A 24,448-nucleotide genomic window follows, 5' to 3' on the forward strand; every position below is an offset into this window, starting at 1 on the left:
TGCGCAATTTCTCAAAATTACCACACAGTGGAGAATTAATGCCGGCAGGATCTTACTGTCTACAAAGCAAGTTCAATGCAAGTATAACCTTCACAAGTAAGACGAAGCATGGCGGCGGAAAAGAACAACATTTTTATTTTACAATTACTTCAAAATTAGGAACAAAAATATGACCAAAAATTCTTTAGTTTGACATGTGATCAAAATACAGAGTAAACTAATACATGATAGCATGCATGCAAAAGATCAACGGCAGAACAGGGACTTTTAACGTTGTCTGCATTAAAAAGGAATTAACCATCCCTCTCAATATAAAATTGGGATAATTTTTTTCTCTTCAGAGGCCTCCATAGAATAGTGCATCCATCCCCTCACTCATGTGTATAGAGACGTATCCTAAGGCTCTGTCAGCAACATTCAGATCAACAACAGCATCAACAATTTCACAGCTAGTTTTAAAACTTGCTTAAACGCACAGTGATTGCAGAAAATGATAAACAAATTAGGTAATATTAATTAAATTATTAAATTGTGCAGATTAATAGTCAGAAAAGGTTATTGAATTTTACATTATGATAAATGAGAACTATACTTGATTACTAATTATTGTTAACTAATTTACTGTATGAATTTTTCCCCCTCGTTGTTAAAAATCATTATATGTCAGGGTGCCAGTCAGTGAAAGCACACAGACACGTTGGCCAGCTGTCCTATTCAACTACTTTTTGGTCATTTATTAAGTAACTGACTAATATTTTCCTGCGGGATCTTCTAATTATGTTGAAATAAAAATGTAACTTACAGCGTAAAAACATGGAATCCAGTCAGAAGCGCATGGGCCTCTTGTGCGGTGGAGGAGAACTTGAGCCGCTGGTGTCGTCGGGCTCGGCCTTGCGCTTCCTCTGACTGGTGCCAGCGGGCCTCTGAGGAGGCCTCTCCTCCTGCCTCACGCCCCATGTTCGCAGAGAACTGCTCACATGCACGGAGACATGCACGGACATGAGCACGGTGTGGTCATCACCGTAGTCCGTAATGCCCCAGAGTCCCTCGGGGATGCTGAGCTCATCCAGCTTCCGCAGGTAGTTGCGGCCTTCGATCTCAAGCTGCTGCCACGTGCTGTTAGGGCCCACAGGGATCCAGAAGGTGGAGCTGGAGGGCTCAGCATGTTCTGGCTCAATCTGACTTCCAGGTTGAGTGTCAGAAGCCACAGATAAGGATGGAGATGAGGGCTCATCTTCACCCCAGGCCAAGGGGAGAGCCTCAGGAAGCCCATTAGCATCCTCAGTCGTGGATGCTTGAGCTGCAGGGAAAGCCTCCCTTCTAGAGCTGGGTGATGGCAGCTCCTGTCCGTAATGGTCATCCTCCACAGCTGGTGATTCTCCATCCCCATGCTGGACACCAGTCTCTGTACCATGATGTACCACTTGCAGCCGTGCAGTTGCTACGTGCAATAGCCTGGGATCCAACTCCTCCCCAGTGAGCCGCCAATAAAATGAAGGGACACTGAGGGCCAGAGACTGCAAGTTCTCCATGGTCAGTGGGCTCCTCTCGAAGTTCACGACCAGAATGGAGATGAACTTGTCCTCCACAAACTCATGAACTGGGACAAAATGGAACACAGAGAGATATATAAGAACATGACAATAACTGGATAAATACTCTACTACAAAATCAGTTTAAAATGAGTCCATGGGCTTCAGATTGTCAGATAAATGAAATAATGTGAATTACCGATAAAGCTAAGAAAGCTAAACCAGAAGACAACATCCATGCATACGCTTACTCTCACACATATCCAAATGAATAAATATTAAATGAAACACATTTAGTCCTGCACTTTTGTCACTAACAGTGATCTTGCTTTTCATTTTCTTATTATTTAAACAAGATGAGCAAGAATGGGAGACAGAAGGGGAGTATAACGAACGGCATTTCCTATCACATCGTTACATTTTCTCATTTTAAAACTCTGCTTCCAATGTATCCGTTTGCAGTTCAAAATACATTCGTTTCTTTAGATAAAAGTTGAATTTTTCAACAGGTCGGTTATTTTACCTCGAAAACCAAAGGTGTTACTTATCAGCTTTACCTCAAGACTAACAAGCATTAGGCCAATGCAGACTTGGCCGTTCATTTCGTCTGTCACATACCGGGAGCTACAACTTTATTATCATTTAATCACTATAATCATTAATACCTTCTGGATCCATGTTCTCCACGTTTAAGGAGTGATGGATTCGAAATCTCATCGAGTAACAGTCCTTTATCTCAACTATCTGCACCATTTTGCCAAGAGCGAGAGTTTGCGCATCCAGAAAGTTTAACCGTTTTTGTTTTATTTCAAACTGCCTTCATTGACCGGAAACCGTAAATATTTTAAACTCTGCGCTAAGACACATTCGCATGGCGTTAGTTTTACCGATTCTGACGGGATAAGAAACGTGCGCAATTTCTCAAAATTACCACACAGTGGAGAATTAATGCCGGCAGGATCTTACTGTCTACAAAGCAAGTTCAATGCAAGTATAACCTTCACAAGTAAGACGAAGCATGGCGGCGGAAAAGAACAACATTTTTATTTTACAATTACTTAAAAATTAGGAACAAAAATATGACCAAAAATTCTTTAGTTTGACATGTGATCAAAATACAGAGTAAACTAATACATGATAGCATGCATGCAAAAGATCAACGGCAGAACAGGGACTTTTAACGTTGTCTGCATTAAAAAGGAATTAACCATCCCTCTCAATATAAAATTGGGATAATTTTTTTCTCTTCAGAGGCCTCCATAGAATAGTGCATCCATCCCCTCACTCATGTGTATAGAGACGTATCCTAAGGCTCTGTCAGCAACATTCAGATCAACAACAGCATCAACAATTTCACAGCTAGTTTTAAAACTTGCTTAAACGCACAGTGATTGCAGAAAATGATAAACAAATTAGGTAATATTAATTAAATTATTAAATTGTGCAGATTAATAGTCAGAAAAGGTTATTGAATTTTACATTATGATAAATGAGAACTATACTTGATTACTAATTATTGTTAACTAATTTACTGTATGAATTTTTCCCCTTCGTTGTTAAAAATCATTATATGTCAGGGTGCCAGTCAGTGGAAGCACACAGACACGTTGGCCAGCTGTCCTATTCAACTACTTTTTGGTCATTTATTAAGTAACTGACTAATATTTTCCTGTGGGATCTTCTAATTATGTTGAAATAAAAATGTAACTTACAGCGTAAAAACATGGAATCCAGTCAGAAGCGCATGGGCCTCTTGTGCGGTGGAGGAGAACTTGAGCCGCTGGTGTCGTCGGGCTCGGCCTTGCGCTTCCTCTGACTGGTGCCAGCGGGCCTCTGAGGAGGCCTCTGCTCCTGCCTCACGCCCCATGTTCGCAGAGAACTTCTCACATGCACGGAGACATGCACGGACATGAGCACGGTGTGGTCATCACCGTAGTCCGTAATGCCCCAGAGTCCCTCGGGGATGCTGAGCTCATCCAGCTTCCGCAGGTAGTTGCGGCCTTCGATCTCAAGCTGCTGCCATGTGCTGTTAGGGCCCACAGGGATCCAGAAGGTGGAGCTGGAGGGCTCAGCATGTTCTGGCTCAATCTGACTTCCAGGTTGAGTGTCAGAAGCCACAGATAAGGATGGAGATGAGGGCTCATCTTCACCCCAGGCCAAGGGGAGAGCCTCAGGAAGCCCATTAGCATCCTCAGTCGTGGATGCTGGAGCTGCAGGGGAAGCATCCCTTCTAGAGCTGGGTGATGGCAGCTCCTGTCCGTAATGGTCATCCTCCTCAGCTGGTGATTCTCCATCCCCATGCTGGACACCAGTCTCTGTACCATGATGTACCACTTGCAGCCGTGCAGTTGCTACGTGCAATAGGCTGGGATCCAACTCCTCCCCAGTGAGCCGCCAATAAAATGAAGGGACACTGAGGGCCAGAGACAGCAAGTTCTCCATGGTCAGTGGGCTCCTCTCGAAGTTCACGACCAGAATGGAGATGAACTTGTCCTCCACAAACTCATGAACTGGGACAAAATGGAACACAGAGAGATATATAAGAACATGACAATAACTGGATAAATACTCTACTACAAAATCAGTTTAAAATGAGTCCATGGGCTTCAGATTGTCAGATAAATGAAATAATGTGAATTACCGATAAAGCTAAGAAAGCTAAACCAGAAGACAACATCCATGCATACGCTTACTCTCACACATATCCAAATGAATAAATATTAAATGAAACACATTTAGTCCTGCACTTTTGTCACTAACAGTGATCTTGCTTTTCATTTTCTTATTATTTAAACAAGATGAGCAAGAATGGGAGACAGTAGGGGAGTATAACGAACGGCATTTCCTATCACATCGTTACATTTTCTCATTTTAAAACTCTGCTTCCAATGTATCCGTTTGCAGTTCAAAATACATTCGTTTCTGTAGATAAAAGTTGAATTTTTCAACAGGTCGGTTATTTTACCTCGAAAACCAAAGGTGTTACTTATCAGCTTTACCTCAAGACTAACAAGCATTAGGCCAATGCAGACTTGGCCGTTCATTTCGTCTGTCACATACCGGGAGCTACAACTTTATTATCATTTAATCACTATAATCATTAATACCTTCTGGATCCATGTTCTCCACGTTTAAGGAGTGATGGATTCGAAATCTCATCGAGTAACAGTCCTTTATCTCAACTATCTGCACCATTTTGCCAAGAGCGAGAGTTTGCGCATCCAGAAAGTTTAACCGTTTTTGTTTTATTTCAAACTGCCTTCATTGACCGGAAACCGTAAATATTTTAAGCTCTGCGCTAAGACACATTCGCATGGCGTTAGTTTTACCGATTCTGACGGGATAAGAAACGTGCGCAATTTCTCAAAATTACCACACAGTGGAGAATTAATGCCGGCAGGATCTTACTGTCTACAAAGCAAGTTCAATGCAAGTATAACCTTCACAAGTAAGACGAAGCATGGCGGCGGAAAAGAACAACATTTTTATTTTACAATTACTTCAAAATTAGGAACAAAAATACGACCAAAAAATCTTTAGTTTGACATGTGATCAAAATACAGAGTAAACTAATACATGATAGCATGCATGCAAAAGATCAACGGCAGAACAGGGACTTTTAACGTTGTCTGCATTAAAAAGGAATTAACCATCCCTCTCAATATAAAATTGGGATAATTTTTTTCTCTTCAGAGGCCTCCATAGAATAGTGCATCCATCCCCTCACTCATGTGTATAGAGACGTATCCTAAGGCTCTGTCAGCAACATTCAGATCAACAACAGCATCAACAATTTCACAGCTAGTTTTAAAACTTGCTTAAACGCACAGTGATTGCAGAAAATGATAAACAAATTAGGTAATATTAATTAAATTATTAAATTGTGCAGATTAATAGTCAGAAAAGGTTATTGAATTTTACATTATGATAAATGAGAACTATACTTGATTACTAATTATTGTTAACTAATTTACTGTATGAATTTTTCCCCCTCGTTGTTAAAAATCATTATATGTCAGGGTGCCAGTCAGTGAAAGCACACAGACACGTTGGCCAGCTGTCCTATTCAACTACTTTTTGGTCATTTATTAAGTAACTGACTAATATTTTCCTGCGGGATCTTCTAATTATGTTGAAATAAAAATGTAACTTACAGCGTAAAAACATGGAATCCAGTCAGAAGCGCATGGGCCTCTTGTGCGGTGGAGGAGAACTTGAGCCGCTGGTGTCGTCGGGCTCGGCCTTGCGCTTCCTCTGACTGGTGCCAGCGGGCCTCTGAGGAGGCCTCTCCTCCTGCCTCACGCCCCATGTTCGCAGAGAACTGCTCACATGCACGGAGACATGCACGGACATGAGCACGGTGTGGTCATCACCGTAGTCCGTAATGCCCCAGAGTCCCTCGGGGATGCTGAGCTCATCCAGCTTCCGCAGGTAGTTGCGGCCTTCGATCTCAAGCTGCTGCCACGTGCTGTTAGGGCCCACAGGGATCCAGAAGGTGGAGCTGGAGGGCTCAGCATGTTCTGGCTCAATCTGACTTCCAGGTTGAGTGTCAGAAGCCACAGATAAGGATGGAGATGAGGGCTCATCTTCACCCCAGGCCAAGGGGAGAGCCTCAGGAAGCCCATTAGCATCCTTAGTCGTGGATGCTTGAGCTGCAGGGAAAGCCTCCCTTCTAGAGCTGGGTGATGGCAGCTCCTGTCCGTAATGGTCATCCTCCACAGCTGGTGATTCTCCATCCCCATGCTGGACACCAGTCTCTGTACCATGATGTACCACTTGCAGCCGTGCAGTTGCTACGTGCAATAGCCTGGGATCCAACTCCTCCCCAGTGAGCCGCCAATAAAATGAAGGGACACTGAGGGCCAGAGACTGCAAGTTCTCCATGGTCAGTGGGCTCCTCTCGAAGTTCACGACCAGAATGGAGATGAACTTGTCCTCCACAAACTCATGAACTGGGACAAAATGGAACACAGAGAGATATATAAGAACATGACAATAACTGGATAAATACTCTACTACAAAATCAGTTTAAAATGAGTCCATGGGCTTCAGATTGTCAGATAAATGAAATAATGTGAATTACCGATAAAGCTAAGAAAGCTAAACCAGAAGACAACATCCATGCATACGCTTACTCTCACACATATCCAAATGAATAAATATTAAATGAAACACATTTAGTCCTGCACTTTTGTCACTAACAGTGATCTTGCTTTTCATTTTCTTATTATTTAAACAAGATGAGCAAGAATGGGAGACAGAAGGGGAGTATAACGAACGGCATTTCCTATCACATCGTTACATTTTCTCATTTTAAAACTCTGCTTCCAATGTATCCGTTTGCAGTTCAAAATACATTCGTTTCTTTAGATAAAAGTTGAATTTTTCAACAGGTCGGTTATTTTACCTCGAAAACCAAAGGTGTTACTTATCAGCTTTACCTCAAGACTAACAAGCATTAGGCCAATGCAGACTTGGCCGTTCATTTCGTCTGTCACATACCGGGAGCTACAACTTTATTATCATTTAATCACTATAATCATTAATACCTTCTGGATCCATGTTCTCCACGTTTAAGGAGTGATGGATTCGAAATCTCATCGAGTAACAGTCCTTTATCTCAACTATCTGCACCATTTTGCCAAGAGCGAGAGTTTGCGCATCCAGAAAGTTTAACCGTTTTTGTTTTATTTCAAACTGCCTTCATTGACCGGAAACCGTAAATATTTTAAACTCTGCGCTAAGACACATTCGCATGGCGTTAGTTTTACCGATTCTGACGGGATAAGAAACGTGCGCAATTTCTCAAAATTACCACACAGTGGAGAATTAATGCCGGCAGGATCTTACTGTCTACAAAGCAAGTTCAATGCAAGTATAACCTTCACAAGTAAGACGAAGCATGGCGGCGGAAAAGAACAACATTTTTATTTTACAATTACTTCAAAATTAGGAACAAAAATACGACCAAAAATTCTTTAGTTTGACATGTGATCAAAATACAGAGTAAACTAATACATGATAGCATGCATGCAAAAGATCAACGGCAGAACAGGGACTTTTAACGTTGTCTGCATTAAAAAGGAATTAACCATCCCTCTCAATATAAAATTGGGATAATTTTTTTCTCTTCAGAGGCCTCCATAGAATAGTGCATCCATCCCCTCACTCATGTGTATAGAGACGTATCCTAAGGCTCTGTCAGCAACATTCAGATCAACAACAGCATCAACAATTTCACAGCTAGTTTTAAAACTTGCTTAAACGCACAGTGATTGCAGAAAATGATAAACAAATTAGGTAATATTAATTAAATTATTAAATTGTGCAGATTAATAGTCAGAAAAGGTTATTGAATTTTACATTATGATAAATGAGAACTATACTTGATTACTAATTATTGTTAACTAATTTACTGTATGAATTTTTCCCCCTCGTTGTTAAAAATCATTATATGTCAGGGTGCCAGTCAGTGGAAGCACACAGACACGTTGGCCAGCTGTCCTATTCAACTACTTTTTGGTCATTTATTAAGTAACTGACTAATATTTTCCTGCGGGATCTTCTAATTATGTTGAAACAAAAATGTAACTTACAGCGTAAAAACATGGAATCCAGTCAGAAGCGCATGGGCCTCTTGTGCGGTGGAGGAGAACTTGAGCCGCTGGTGTCGTCGGGCTCGGCCTTGCGCTTCCTCTGACTGGTGCCAGCGGGCCTCTGAGGAGGCCTCTCCTCCTGCCTCACGCCCCATGTTCGCAGAGAACTGCTCACATGCACGGAGACATGCACGGACATGAGCACGGTGTGGTCATCACCGTAGTCCGTAATGCCCCAGAGTCCCTCGGGGATGCTGAGCTCATCCAGCTTCCGCAGGTAGTTGCGGCCTTCGATCTCAAGCTGCTGCCACGTGCTGTTAGGGCCCACAGGGATCCAGAAGGTGGAGCTGGAGGGCTCAGCATGTTCTGGCTCAATCTGACTTCCAGGTTGAGTGTCAGAAGCCACAGATAAGGATGGAGATGAGGGCTCATCTTCACCCCAGGCCAAGGGGAGAGCCTCAGGAAGCCCATTAGCATCCTCAGTCGTGGATGCTGGAGCTGCAGGGGAAGCATCCCTTCTAGAGCTGGGTGATGGCAGCTCCTGTCCGTAATGGTCATCCTCCTCAGCTGGTGATTCTCCATCCCCATGCTGGACACCAGTCTCTGTACCATGATGTACCACTTGCAGCCGTGCAGTTGCTACGTGCAATAGGCTGGGATCCAACTCCTCCCCAGTGAGCCGCCAATAAAATGAAGGGACACTGAGGGCCAGAGACAGCAAGTTCTCCATGGTCAGTGGGCTCCTCTCGAAGTTCACGACCAGAATGGAGATGAACTTGTCCTCCACAAACTCATGAACTGGGACAAAATGGAACACAGAGAGATATATAAGAACATGACAATAACTGGATAAATACTCTACTACAAAATCAGTTTAAAATGAGTCCATGGGCTTCAGATTGTCAGATAAATGAAATAATGTGAATTACCGATAAAGCTAAGAAAGCTAAACCAGAAGACAACATCCATGCATACGCTTACTCTCACACATATCCAAATGAATAAATATTAAATGAAACACATTTAGTCCTGCACTTTTGTCACTAACAGTGATCTTGCTTTTCATTTTCTTATTATTTAAACAAGATGAGCAAGAATGGGAGACAGAAGGGGAGTATAACGAATGGCATTTCCTATCACATCGTTACATTTTCTCATTTTAAAACTCTGCTTCCAATGTATCCGTTTGCAGTTCAAAATACATTCGTTTCTGTAGATAAAAGTTGAATTTTTCAACAGGTCGGTTATTTTACCTCGAAAACCAAAGGTGTTACTTATCAGCTTTACCTCAAGACTAACAAGCATTAGGCCAATGCAGACTTGGCCGTTCATTTCGTCTGTCACATACCGGGAGCTACAACTTTATTATCATTTAATCACTATAATCATTAATACCTTCTGGATCCATGTTCTCCACGTTTAAGGAGTGATGGATTCGAAATCTCATCGAGTAACAGTCCTTTATCTCAACTATCTGCACCATTTTGCCAAGAGCGAGAGTTTGCGCATCCAGAAAGTTTAACCGTTTTTGTTTTATTTCAAACTGCCTTCATTGACCGGAAACCGTAAATATTTTAAACTCTGCGCTAAGACACATTCGCATGGCGTTAGTTTTACCGATTCTGACGGGATAAGAAACGTGCGCAATTTCTCAAAATTACCACACAGTGGAGAATTAATGCCGGCAGGATCTTACTGTCTACAAAGCAAGTTCAATGCAAGTATAACCTTCACAAGTAAGACGAAGCATGGCGGCGGAAAAGAACAACATTTTTATTTTACAATTACTTCAAAATTAGGAACAAAAATACGACCAAAAATTCTTTAGTTTGACATGTGATCAAAATACAGAGTAAACTAATACATGATAGCATGCATGCAAAAGATCAACGGCAGAACAGGGACTTTTAACGTTGTCTGCATTAAAAAGGAATTAACCATCCCTCTCAATATAAAATTGGGATAATTTTTTTCTCTTCAGAGGCCTCCATAGAATAGTGCATCCATCCCCTCACTCATGTGTATAGAGACGTATCCTAAGGCTCTGTCAGCAACATTCAGATCAACAACAGCATCAACAATTTCACAGCTAGTTTTAAAACTTGCTTAAACGCACAGTGATTGCAGAAAATGATAAACAAATTAGGTAATATTAATTAAATTATTAAATTGTGCAGATTAATAGTCAGAAAAGGTTATTGAATTTTACATTATGATAAATGAGAACTATACTTGATTACTAATTATTGTTAACTAATTTACTGTATGAATTTTTCCCCCTCGTTGTTAAAAATCATTATATGTCAGGGTGCCAGTCAGTGAAAGCACACAGACACGTTGGCCAGCTGTCCTATTCAACTACTTTTTGGTCATTTATTAAGTAACTGACTAATATTTTCCTGCGGGATCTTCTAATTATGTTGAAATAAAAATGTAACTTACAGCGTAAAAACATGGAATCCAGTCAGAAGCGCATGGGCCTCTTGTGCGGTGGAGGAGAACTTGAGCCGCTGGTGTCGTCGGGCTCGGCCTTGCGCTTCCTCTGACTGGTGCCAGCGGGCCTCTGAGGAGGCCTCTGCTCCTGCCTCACGCCCCATGTTCGCAGAGAACTGCTCACATGCACGGAGACATGCACGGACATGAGCACGGTGTGGTCATCACCGTAGTCCGTAATGCCCCAGAGTCCCTCGGGGATGCTGAGCTCATCCAGCTTCCGCAGGTAGTTGCGGCCTTCGATCTCAAGCTGCTGCCATGTGCTGTTAGGGCCCACAGGGATCCAGAAGGTGGAGCTGGAGGGCTCAGCATGTTCTGGCTCAATCTGACTTCCAGGTTGAGTGTCAGAAGGCACAGATAAGGATGGAGATGAGGGCTCATCTTCACCCCAGGCCAAGGGGAGAGCCTCAGGAAGCCCATTAGCATCCTCAGTCGTGGATGCTGGAGCTGCAGGGGAAGCCTCCCTTATAGAGCTGGATGATGGCAGCTCCTGTCCGTAATGGTCATCCTCCTCAGCTGGTGATTCTCCATCCCCATGCTGGACACCAGTCTCTGTACCATGATGTACCACTTGCAGTCGTGCAGGTGCTACGTGCAATAGGCTGGGATCCAGCTCCTCCCCAGTGAGCCGCCAATAAAATGAAGGGACACTGAGGGCCAGAGACTGCAAGTTCTCCATGGTCAGTGGGCTCCTCTCGAAGTTCACGACCAGAATGGAGATGAACTTGTCCTCCAAAAACTCATGAACTGGGACAAAATGGAACACAGAGAGATATATAAGAACATGACAATAACTGGATAAATACTCTACTACAAAATCCGTTTAAAATGAGTCCATGGGCTTCAGATTGTCAGATAAATGAAATAATGTGAATTACTGATAAAGCTAAGAAAGCTAAACCAGAAGACAACATCCATGCATACGCTTACTCTCACACATATCCAAATGAATAAATATTAAATGAAACACATTTAGTCCTGCACTTTTGTCACTAACAGTGATCTTGCTTTTCATTTTCTTATTATTTAAACAAGATGAGCAAGAATGGGAGACAGAAGGGGAGTATAACGAACGGCATTTCCTATCACATCGTTACATTTTCTCATTTTAAAACTCCGCTTCCAATGTATCCGTTTGCAGTTCTAAATACATTCATTTCTGTAGATAAAAGTTGAATTATTCAACCGGTCGGTTATTTTACCTCGAAAACCAAATGTGTTACTTATCAGCTTTACCTCAAAACTAACAAGCATTAGGCCAATGCAGACTTGGCCGTTCATTTCGTTTGTCACATACCAGGAGCTACAACTTTATTATCATTTAATCATTATAATCATTAATACCTTCTGGATCCATGTTCTCCATGTTTAAGGAGTGATGGATTCGAATTCTCATCGAATAACCTTTATTATCCTTTATCTCAACTATCTGCACCATCTTGCCAAGAGCGAGAGTTTGCGCATCCAGAAAGTTTAAACGTTTTTGTTTTATTTCAAACTGCCTTCATTGACCGGAAACCGTAAATATTCTAAACTCTGCGCTAAGACACATTCGCATGGCGTTAGTTTTACCGATTCTGACGGGATAAGAAACGTGCGCAATTTCTCAAAATTACCACACAGTGGAGAATTAATGCCGGCACGATCTTACTGTCTACAAAGCAAGTTCAATGCAAGCATAACCTTCACAAGTAAGACGAAGCATGGCGGCGGAAAAGAACAACATTTTTATTTTACAATTACTTCAAAATTAGGAACAAAAATACGACCAAAAATTCTTTAGTTTGACGTGATCAAAATACAGAGTAAACTAATACATGATAGCATGCATGCAAAAGATCAACGGCAGAACAGGGACTTTTAACGCAGTCTGCATTAAAATGGAATTAACCATCCCTCTCAATATAAAATTGGGATCATTTTTTCTCTTCAGAGGCCTCCATAGAATAGTGCATCCATCCCCTCACTCATCTGTATGAAGACGTATCCTAAGGCTCCGTCAGCAACATTCAGATCAACAACAGCATCAACAATTTCACAGCTAGTTTTAAAACTTGCTTTAACGCACAGTGATTGCAGAAAATGATAAACAAATTAGGTAATATTAATTAAATTATTAAAATGTGCAGATTAATAGTCAGAAATGGTTTTTGAATTTTACATCATGATAAATGAGAACTATACGTGATTACTAATTATTGTTAACTAATTTACTGTATGAATTTTTCCCCCTCGTTGTCACGGTGCCAGTCAGTGGAAGCACACAGACACGTTGGCCAGCTGTCCTATTCATTCAGCACAAGCCCATCTAGTAGAGAATTCAGCACCACGGACAGTGACCTGTGTTACTATGACATCAGGTTCCTTCATTGGCTCTATATGTTTTTCTAGAAATAACTAAATGGCTCTGTTGCAGAAATTTCCAGCCATAGACTTGGTTCCTGTATGAAGAGGATATTTTATTTTTACTCAGACCTACAGAAAACCAGCTCTGCACGCGATCTCCCCTTTACTGCTGGAGCAGGGCACACGCAGATCAACAAGTGACAATGCAGCAAATACAGATGAACAATTTCTCACAGCTTCAGAAGGAGTCAGATTACTTTGTAATTCAGAGTTTGTCTAAGACTTCTGCTAGAACATTTTGTGCACTTGAGCCTACTTTCAAAATGTATGGCACCTGGGTCTACTAAAACAAGGTGATGCTGCCTGAACCACCAACCAAGGCTGGGGAGGAAAGGGAGGAATACTAGCCAAAGCAAGGAAGAAAAGCAGCCCACCCTATCTCATGGTCATGAATACAAGAGTTAGGGAGTGTTATGAAGAAGACACCACACTTAAGACCACACAGTGAATTACACCAGAGAGAGATATTGCATTCTAGCTGTGTTACGTAACATTCCTCAGCCTTCGGTTTTTTCCACACTATGAAGGACATAATTCAGGGTGACAAACAAAACAGCGGAACTGTAGGGCAGCCATTTATTTGTTTCAGTAGTTTTAAGAAAACTTGAACATAAAATGTTTGTTTTGCTTAGATATAAGTCCAGTTGTAGCAGACTTATATTGGCTTTAAGTGATGGATGTTGCTTGTGTTAATACTGCTTTGATTTTGAGGATGAAGTCTGAAGTGTAGGTGACATAGAAGCATGTAGTTTGATGTTTGGAGGTTGTAGTTTTTCATGGGACAATTTGAATATGGAGTACTGGTGTTGTACTTTTTAAGAGGACAGCTCACGAAAACTAATACAGAGTATTATAAGTACCTCTCTTTAAAGGAACTGAGCTCTCTTAGTGTATTTTACATCACATACACTCTTGGTTCGCTGGGCGGTCCATCCCACTGTAGTTGGAGAAAGCTGCCATCAGTCGTTCGGTGTAGCACTCGCAGGATTTACTAGGCTCCTGCTTAAACTGATGCATCATCATCCAGTCCATGTGCGGGGCGACCTGTATCAGAAGGGCTGCCACATAGCGAGGTCTGTTCTGCCTGGGATCCAGCAGGTCACTGACAATGTCCTTCAACTCCTTCATCTACAGTGTCAGATGACCAAAGTTATCTCCCTCTTGAGGATTTGTAAATAACAACATAGGGGCAAGAATTTTTTCTGCCTCGTCCTACTGCCTGAGTTTTTGACCGCGGCACGTCGTCACTGATAAGGAGGTGGAGTCGGGCGCTGAATGGTTATGATCCTCATCTGCAGGGGGGAGAGGGGAAGGGGCAGGGGAACCAGTTGCTACTCCTCCCTCGGCGGCATAAGGAGGAGACTGCTGTTTGGGCAGCAATGCTTGGGCAGGGGCCACACAGTTTATTCCTGGGTATCTAATTAGCAGACACCTTTTGGTTCCTTCAGGGGCTCCACAGACAAACTCATTGACAAAATAGAGTCGTCACAGACAAATGCTTTGTCACATGCTCAGCCGACATGGACTGTGTGCTGTTTACATATTTTTGGCAGAAACGGAAAGCTCATATGCATATCAGCATATTTTTGGCACAAGTGGAACTCCATCATTTTAAAGAGGGTAAACTCTTCAGGAAATTTACAATGTCAGAATAAACGGATTTTTTAACAGGAGTAACTAATGTGCCCTAATAAGGAAATACATACAATCAGAATAAAATACCTGTGGTTTTTAACAGTGGTAACAATCTGATACGGAAAAGTATCAGATCAACATATCTATAGCATGTAACGGAGCTTGCTCCCCTCCAGAACTCATTGTTCCAGTAGTTATCTGAAATTGTCGTTATTTGGAATATTAAAGACTATGAACAAAAATGGACAATGCAAGAAAATAAAACAATGAGTATGACAGAAAACTAGAGTATTGTTGCAACGGTTGGTACTAGCTGGGTTATGTACTAGCTCACATTAGAGAAACATCATAAATGCTACTAATACACAACTGGGGGGGGGGGTGTGGCTCAGTACATGGGCTAAGTCCTTGTGCCTGTAATCAGAAGGTCACCGGTCCAAACCCAACCTCAGCATGTCCTTTAGCAAGGCCCTTAACACCCAGCTTCCTGGGGGCCCACACAGGTGACTGTCTTTCACATAGAGCTTGATTTATAAAGAGCAAATTGAGGGAGGTGTAAAGAAGACAATTTCCCCACAGGGATCAATAAAAGTATCAATTATTATTATAACTGTAACTGCACGTAATAACCGGAAAGCATAATTGCTTACTTTCTGTCGAAAATTCTTGCAGCAATATGCTACATTTATGAGCTAGCGGACATGTAATTCTGTTCTACGCATGCGCTTTAACTGAGAGTGTGCTATTCTGATAGGTATGCTACAATGTCAAAACACCTGTACTAATGAAATGTAATACACAACAGCTTTCAAAAATGCGGTAGCATGGTACCTTTTCAATGGCGGTATAACATGCAGCTAGTCTGCAAAAACTCTTTGGTAAATGTCAATAAATAAAAATCGCTGCATTGCATAGTCAATTAATCTATGTGTGACATCGTGCTGAAAACGACTCCAGATAAGCCGTAAAATAAAGGCATTAATCATGAATTTCAGTCAGTTATGCCACAGCACTTCCCTTCGCTCGTTTTCTTCAACACAAAAAATCGCTCAGGCCAGGATCATTAAGTGCAATGTGGAGAGTGCAGACCAGCCGGGGATAATCGTGCTCGGTTACAGTATAAGGCACACGGGTAAATTGTGAATACGGCCTTAATCTAGCTACAGCTTCTTGAATTGTTGGGCGGTGTGTGTAACATAACGTTTTGACATACCGATATCACTTTATATTTCACGTGTATTTATCACTTCATTTCACGTGTCTCTTTAAGTCATTGTTTGATATTATCCAGAGCTGATCGTGTGATTAATCAAACTTTCAGTGTCATCATTTTTATGCTGTTGTATACTAATCTTTAAAATTCATCTTATAGAATTCTGTTCTTATTATTACATAACAACGCGAATTATTGGTATGTTATTATTTAATCACATTATGGCCGCTTTGCTTGGTTACGTATTAGGCATCATATGGCATGTGGGACGTACGCTGCCAGTTTGAAACACGCAGCCTCACTTCCATTTCTGGACCAAGATGGCGAGGTACGTTAAGTTTCTGCTCCCATATTATCGTATAAATGATCTTATTATTTAGTATCTGTCAAACTTGCATGTATATTAAAATATGTTTACTGTTTCGGGCTACTGCGTTAATTCTATCAAAATTTTATGTGCAAGTTAGCTATAGTTTCGTATTGATATTTAAGTTTTCTGCATGTGCTTTCCTGCGCTTTCATGTTACATTCAGATGCGGATGGTTCCGGTGTTCTGTCGAGTTGAGCTACAGTACTTTGTCGAGTTAGGCTACCTTAACCTCCTGAGACCCTACGTCCTCATACAAGGACATCATTTTTGTTTAAAACTATTAATTGTTCAAAAAAATGTTTGGTTTTTATGATTATGAGGTCCTACTAATCCTAAATGGCTAAAGGAAATAACACATGCACACCAAACAAAAGCCCGAGAGTCAGGAGGATAGTGCTAATAGATAGCCCTAACGCTAGCCCCAAAAAACCCCTAAAATCCTTACCCTAACCCCTAAAACAGGGGTGACCAATCTTATCCGCAAAGGGCCAGTGCGTATGCAGGTTTTTGGGATAACCTGTAGGTCAGCTGTTCAAACCCAGGTGTGAGGACTCTTCAGCCAATCAGTCCTGACCTGTATTCCATGTGTCAGGAGTGACTGACAGCTCCATTGCATTACCTGTATGTTGTTTTTCCTCATTCAGAATCAGACGAATGGCGAAAGCTGTCAGCTGGAGTGATGACCAGTACTGGGCAACATGGGACAAGTGGGGAGAGGTGATTGACCGGGGAGATGAGGAAGAGCTGTGCTCCCCAGCAGAATCACCCTCTGACCAGGCTGACAGTTTGAACGTGTGACACAACCGAAAGGCAATTGCCAAGGCAGTTAGCTGGACGGATGATGTGTATTGGGCAGCCTGGGACAAATGGGATGAAATCATCTGCTGGGGTGAAGCAAAAGAGTGCTCCCCAGCAACTCCACCCACCAACCAGCCTTGGGAGGATAAGGGGTTAGACGTGCATGGGTTAGAGGTCTTTGTGTTAAATGAAAGGACAGTCTCCATAAAGCCTGCAGACGACCACCAAGACAGGCTGAAAATAGAAGCCGTATTGGTCGACCTCTGCCAGTTTGAGCTTGATGATGTAAATCAAAGTAATGGTAAATTTGAAATTGTAGGAATAGAAATTGGAGAAGTCAAATTGGAGGAGACTGCAGAGAGGGGTTTTAATTCAGTATTTGAATTGGAAATGATGGATTTGGAGATAGAAGTTGTAGACAGTGAATTCCAGCTGAATGCTGTTAATTGGGACATTGCTGAAACTAAAGTGGACAAATTATTAGTGGAACACCTCAACATAAATGATCTCGAAGCAGGCAGTGTGAAGGTGTCCACATCAAATGGCAACGTGGTGAAGGTGCCCCTGTAGACAACGCATGGGAAACAGAAGAAAGGCAAAAAATGGCAAAATTAGACCCCACGAGAGCCGATTGCTGAAGCTGAACATCCTTCTCAGCCTCTTATTTGAATTTGTCAAATTGTTTTAAATCATTGTGGGATTAGCCCCATTGTACCCTTCACATACATACTTACAACATCTCTAAAACACTTTAAATTGTAAACATGTTTCTTCCCTACATCCATTTATGTCTTTCCTATTAGCAATGTAAGGGGAATCTTATTAATGCTAATAATAATGAATAATAATAATAATAATAATGTAACTCTGTTTTGCTTATGTTTGGAAGTCCTGGGTTAAGGACACCTAGCTTAGAACCAGAGTTTTTGTAGAGTTTTTGTGTGCGTGCGTGCCTGTGTGTGTGTGTGTGTGCCTCAGTGCGTGCATGCGTTCATGCCTGTGTGTGTGCCTGTGTGAGTGCCTGTGGCCGTACCTGCATGCCTGCCTGTGTGCGTGCATACCTGGCTGTCTGCGTGTGTGCCTGTGTTCGCGCCTGTGTCGCTTGTGTGCCTGCCTGTGTGCCTGCATGCCTGCTTGCGTGTGTACGTGCCTGAGTGCATGTGTACGTTCGTGCCCGTGTGTGTGCCTGCATGCGTTCTTGTGTGCATTCATACCCGTGTGTGCCTGTAAATGCCTGTGTGCTTGCCTGTCTGCTTGAAGCATGTCTGTGTGCATGCATGCATGCCTTTGTGCTTGGGTGTCGCTGTGCGCACATGTGTGCATGCCTGCCTGTGTGCGTGCCTGTGTGCGTGCGTGTGTGCCTGCATGTGTGTGTGCGTGACTGCCTGCATGCGTGCCTGTGTGTTCGTGCCTACGTGCAAGCGTGTGTGCCTTTGTGCATGTGTGCCTTTGTTCGTGCTTGCCTGTGTGCCTGCCTTCGTGCTTGTGTGTGTGCGTGTCTCTGTGCCTGTGTGCTTGCATGCGTGTGTGCGTGCCTGTGTGTGCGCGTGTCTGTGTGCTTGCATGCCTATGTGCATAACTGCCTGTGTGTGCGCGTTTGTGGTTTCACGTGTATGTGTGGGCATCCCTGTATGTGTGCGTGCTTATGTGCATTCGTGTCTGTGCGTGCCTGTGTGAATTCATGCCAGTGTGCATGCCTGCATGCGTGTGTGCCTTTGTGCTTGAGTGCTTTCGTGCCTGTGTATGTGCCTTCACGTGTGCGTGCCTGTGTGTGTGTGACTGCCTGCGTGCCTGCCTGCCTGTGTGCTTATGTGTGTGCGTGTCTCTGTGCCTGTGTGCTGGCATGCGTGCCTGCCTGTGTGCTTGCGTACCTGTGTGCTTGCGTGCATGTGTGCGGGAGTGCCTGTGTGCGTGCGTGCATACCTGTGTGCTTGCGTGGCTAGGTGCGTGGCGCGTGCTTGCCTGTGTGCATGCCTGAGTACGTGTGTGCGTTCGTGCCTGCTTATCTGCACGTGTGCGTGCACGTGTGCTTGCGTGCACGTGTGCTTGCGTGCACGTGTGTGTGCCTCTGTGCTTCCATGCCTGTGTGCATGCATGCCAGTGTGCGTGAATGCGTCCCTGTGTGCTTGCTTGCCTGTGTCCGTCCATGTCTGTGTGCGTTAATGTGTGCGTGCATGCGTTTCTGCCTGCCTGCGCGCATTCATGCCTGTGTACGTGTTTGCATGTGTCTGTGCCTTTGTCTCAGCGTACCTGCCTGTGTGTGTGCCTGCCTATGTTCGTGCGTGCCTGTGTGCATGTCTGCGTGCGTTCGTGCCTTTGTCTCTGCATACCTGCCTGTGTGTGTGCCTGCCTGTGTGCTTGCCTGTGTTCGCACGTGCCTGTGTGTGTGCCTGTCTGTTTGCCTGCCTGCCTGCCTTTGTGCACCATTCACACCTATGGTCAACTTGGTAATTCCAGTTAACCTCAGTTTGTTCCCAGGGGTGGGTGGCACGGTGATGGTGGTTGGCACTGTCACCTCACACCTCTGGGATCTGGGTTTGAGTTTCTGCCAGGGTTCCATGTGTGGAGTTTGCATGTTCTCGCCGTGTCATCGTGGGGTTTCTCCCCCTAGTCCAAAAACATGCTGAGGCTATCTCAAGTTACCAAATTGCCTGTAGGTGTGAGTGAATGGTGAATGTGCTCTGTGATGGGTTGGCGCCCCATCCAGGGTTGTTTCCTGCTTTGTGTCCTGCTCCGGAGCCCCTGCAACCCTGAACAGGAGAAGCGGTTTCAGAAAATGGATGTATGGATGGATGGATGGTCCCAGAGGCTAACCACTGCACCACTGTGCCATCCCCATGTATGGGATATGTAGAAGAAAACTGTAACAGGTTATCCAGTGTGTGACAGATGTCAAATCACATGAGCCAGTCTGTTCCCAAAGGTGAAATCGAGAGATTCTGAGCTTAAGAGCCAGTAAGGCACAGTTTAAGTCTCTGTAGTGTTGTAAAGTATTAATGTATAATTCTTGTCAAATATATGGCCATCAAGGGGTGGAAATGAGCCAGTTTGAAGGCACAGAGAAGTGGATCATCACCATTAGAAGGGAAGTGCTGCAGCTCACATTTTTGCTCCTTTTACAACCGGGGTTATGAATCCCTGCACTAGAACTACTATCCTGCGCAGATTTCCGTAAATTCCATAGAACTCCCTACAGCTCCTCCTAAGCCCGTGCAGGCCTTCAGCCCCATTGTCCTCCTGCTTTTGTTGTGCAAACACGGCAATTACCTGTGAACCCTGGCACATTTGCATTTGTGTACTCAGACTGCTAGCTGAAATTCAAGGCAGCCTGAACCTGTGTGTGACATGGGAACCTTCACTGAAGCTTGTCATATCTATTGTTGGGTGAGTGTGTGTGGGCCTGTGTGTGTGCGCTTGCCTGTGTTCTTGTGCATGCCTATGTACATGCGTGTGTCTGTACCTGTCTGTGTGCCTGCGTGTGTGCGTGCCTGCCTGCGTGCAATTGTGCGTGCGTGCGTGCCTGCCTGCGTGCAATTGTGCGTGCGTGCGTGCCTGTGTGTGTCTGCGCGCGTGCCTGTGTGTGTCTGCGTGTGTGCCTGTGTGTGTGTGCCTGTATGTATGCGTACCTATGGGCGTGCGTGCCAGTGCGTGTGTGTGGGCCTGTGTGTGTGCGCATGCCTGTGTTCTTCTGTGCATTCCTGTGTACATGCGTGTGTCTGTACTTGTGTGTGTCTGCGTGCGTGCCTGTGTGTGCGTCCATGCCTTCGTCCATGTGTGTGTGTGCCTGTATGCATGCCTGTGTGTGTGTGTGTGTGTGTGTGTGTGCAAGTGTAACTGTGCATGCCTGTGTGCTTGCGTGCGTGCCTGCCTGTGTGCGTACCTGTGGGCGTGCGTGTTTGTGGGCCTGTGTGTGTGCGCTTGCCTGTGTTCTTGTGCATGCCCATGTACATGCGTGTGTCTGTACCTGTCTGTGTGCCTGCGTGTGTGAACATAAGAACATAAGAACATAAGAAATTTACAAACGAGAGGAGGCCATTCGGCCCATCAAGCTCGTTTGGGGAGAACTTAGCTAATAGCTCAGAGTTGTTAAAATCTTATCTAGCTCTGATTTAAAGGAACCCATGGTTTTAGCTTCCACTACAATAGCAGGAAGACTATTCCATACTCTGACTACACGCTGTGTAAAGAAGTGCTTCCTCAAATTTGTTTTAAAATGTTCTCCCGCTAATTTCCACTTATGGCCACGAGTTCTAGTATTTAGACTAATATTGAAATAGTCATTTGGCTGAACGGCATCCAGACCCATTAGAATCTTATAGACCTGAATCATATCCCCCCTTAGTCTCCTTTGCTCAAGGCTGAACAGATTCAGTTCCGCTAACCTCTCCTCGTAAGACATTCCTCTAAGACCAGGAATCATTCTCGTAGCTCTTCGTTGCACCTTTTCTAAGGCAGCAATGTCCTTCTTGAGGTATGGTGACCAAACCTGCACACAGTATTCTAGGTGGGGTCTTACCAAGGAATTATATAAGTGTAACATCACCTCCCTTGACTTAAACTCCACACATCTAGAGATATAACCCAACATTCTGTTCGCCTTTTTTATTGCTTCCCCACATTGGCGAGAGTGGGACATGGAAGCATCAACATACATACCGAGATCTTTCTCGTAATCAGCTACCTTTATTTCAGTGGAACCCATAAAATATCTGTACTGTATATTTCTGCTCCCTGCATGGATTACCTTACATTTATCTGTGTTAAATTTCATTTGCCAAGTATCAGCCCATTCGCTAATTAAATCCAGATCCCGTTGGAGCCTCTCTGCTGCTAGATTAGTATCTGCTACCCCGCCCACCTTAGTGTCGCCTGCAAATTTAACCAGTTTACTGTATGTATTCGTGTCAATATCATTAATGTAAATTAGGAACAATAGTGGTCCTAAAATTGAACCCTGCGGTACCCCACTATAAACGGAGGCCCACTGTGACATAGTGCCTCTAATAACTACTCGCTGCTTCCTATCAGTTAGCCAGTTTTTGATCCAAGCTGCCACAGTTCCTAAAATTCCTGCAGCTTTAAGCTTTAGCAAGAGCCGTTTGTGGGGGACAACATCAAAGGCTTTCTGGAAATCTAAGTAAATCACATCATAGGCCTTTTTGTGATCAATTTCACTTGTAGCTTCCTCAAAGAACTCAAGCAGATTCGTTAAGCAGGATCTACCTCTCCTAAATCCATGTTGGCTATCCTTTATAATGTTATTTGCATCTAGGTAATCTACCATTTTCACTTGAATTATAGCTTCCATTATTTTTCCAGTAATGCTAGTTAAACTGATTGGCCTATAGTTTGCCGGATTACTTCTATCCCCTTTTTTGAATATGGGTGTTATATTAGCATGCTTCCAATCTGATGGTACCACACCCGCAGATAACGATTTCTGGAATATTAAAGTCAAAGGTTGGCTAATAATATCCCTCATCTCTTTCAAGACTAAAGGTAAGATGCCATCAGGCCCCTGTGATTTATTTATTTTGAGTTTAGCTAGGCTTAGTATCACATCAACCTCAGTTATACATATATTGGTCATAGACGATGCTGTATTCGTATTAATTGGTGGTAAGTTACTTGTGTTCTCTATTGTGAACACCCTTGAAAAATAATCATTAAACTCATTTACCATATCAATTTCGTTATCAATTATAAGGCCCTTACTATCCTGTAAATTAGTGATTTCAGCTTTTAGTGCTCTCTTGGAGTTAAAATATTGGAAGAAACCTTTACTGTCATGCTTAGCCTCCAATGCAATTTTTCTTTCTACATCCCTCTTTGATAGCCTAATGTCATTTTTTAACTCTGCCTGTAGACTTAGATACTCCTGCTTGATTTTGAAATCATTAGTTATTTTCCAGTTGTGGAACAGAGCCCTTTTCCTCCTGACTTTATTCTTAATTTCCTTAGTAAACCACCTTGGTTGTCGTTTCCTAGATTTAGTTTTGCTGGAAACAGGTATGAAGTCCTCTTGCACTTGCAACAATGTGCTTTTGAAAAATTCCCATGCCTCTTCTACTGTTTTGCTATTTAACTCTGTCCAGTTTACAGTTTCTAATTTCCGTCTCATACCATTAAAGTTAGCCTTCCTAACATTGTATACTTTTAATTTAGACTTTGCTCTTTGGACACTAAAATTAACCTCGAATTTAACCATGTTATGATCACTACCGTACAATGGGTCTAAAACCTCTAATTTTCCAATCCTATCCTGGTTATTACAAAAAACGAGATCAAGAAGGGCTTCTCCCCTGGTAGGAGTATTAACAAACTGAGTAAAAAAACAATCCTGTACTAATTCCACCATCTCAAGTTCATTTACAGAAGAGCCAGAGACTGTGTCCCACTGTATCCCAGGTAAATTAAAATCACCCATAACCACCACATCATTTTTATTACTCATAATCCTGATATCATCATATAATATTCTGCTTTCCTCTACAGCTACATTAGGTGCCCTATAACAAACCCCGACAATTAGGCCATTTGAATCTTTAGCATCAAGTTTGATCCATACAGCTTCTGAATTTTTATTTTTATCAGTGAGATCCCTTGCCTGCAAGTTTTCTTTTACGTATACTGCAACACCACCTCCCTTCTTGCCTATCCGGTCTCTACGGAACAACGTATAACCATCCATATTATATTCATCACCATCATTGTCACTCATCCATGTTTCAGTTATTCCTATAATGTCGTAATTGTCTGAAGAAATTAAAGCCTCTAAGTCATTAATTTTGTTTCTAATACTCCTAGCATTCAAATACAGACCACTAATGGTAGGCCTTTTACAGTGTCTACTTTTAATTTTTATTTGGGCTTTCCGTCTCTCACCACATAAATTCTTAACTGACCTCCCTGCCCCCCCAGTCCCTAGTTTAAACATTCCTCAACTATTCTGCACATACGCCTCCCCAATACACTGGTTCCCCTATGGTTCAGATGCAACCCGTCCGGCTTGAACAGGTCCCACCTGTTCCAGAAGGTCTTCCAGTGCCCCATAAACCTGAACCCCTCTTTCCTACACCACCATTTTAGCCAAGCAATTAAATCCCCTAATCTCAGCTAATTTTTCCTGACTTGCACGTGGCACGGGAAGTATTCCAGAGAATACCACCGTGGATGTTCTGCTTCTAAGCTTATCCGCGACTTCTATAAATTTATCTTGCCTGTAGGTGTGAGTGAATGGTGAATGTGCTCTGTGATTGCGTGCCTGCCTGCGTGCAATTGTGCGTGCGTGCGTGCCTGTATGTGTCTGCATGCGTGCCAGTATGTGTCTGCATGCGTGCCTGTGTATGCGTGCGTGCCTGTGTGTGTCTGCGTGCGTGCCTGTGTGTGTGTCCGTGCCTTTGTG

General features: G+C 43.2%; 2 protein-coding genes across 2 annotated transcripts in view; both read right to left on the minus strand.

Annotated features, from left to right (window-relative positions):
- Positions 1-8,147: 8,147 nt before the first annotated feature.
- The window catches only part of LOC140588418 (uncharacterized), a 78,055-nt gene continuing 61,754 nt past the window's right edge, over positions 8,148-24,448 (minus strand). Inside the window, exon 2 of the mRNA XM_072710406.1 lies at positions 8,148-8,926. Within this exon, the coding sequence (XP_072566507.1) occupies positions 8,151-8,926 (776 nt within the window). The 3' untranslated portion in view covers positions 8,148-8,150. The remainder of the gene's footprint in view (positions 8,927-24,448) is intronic.
- LOC140588416 (uncharacterized) lies at positions 10,577-12,128 on the minus strand. Its single transcript, XM_072710404.1, has 2 exons — positions 11,966-12,128; positions 10,577-11,368 (listed from the first exon to the last, which is right to left on the minus strand). The coding sequence occupies exons 1-2, from the start codon at positions 12,057-12,059 to the stop codon at positions 10,593-10,595; spliced, it is 870 nt and encodes a 289-aa protein (XP_072566505.1). The 5' UTR covers positions 12,060-12,128; the 3' UTR covers positions 10,577-10,592.

This window comes from Paramormyrops kingsleyae, chromosome 3 (assembly GCF_048594095.1).
Source record: "Paramormyrops kingsleyae isolate MSU_618 chromosome 3, PKINGS_0.4, whole genome shotgun sequence".
Classification (NCBI taxonomy): Eukaryota; Metazoa; Chordata; class Actinopteri; order Osteoglossiformes; family Mormyridae; genus Paramormyrops; species Paramormyrops kingsleyae.

Bases quoted from the DNA above. Each gene is read 5' to 3' on its own strand.
- LOC140588416 (XM_072710404.1), bottom strand. From the start codon at position 12,059: ATGGTGCAGATAGTTGAGATAAAGGATAATAAAGGTTATTCGATGAGA. The intron at 11,369-11,965 runs GTATTAATGATT...ATTTTGTCCCAG, and splicing joins GGAGAACATGGATCCAGAAG to TTCATGAGTTTTTGGAGGAC.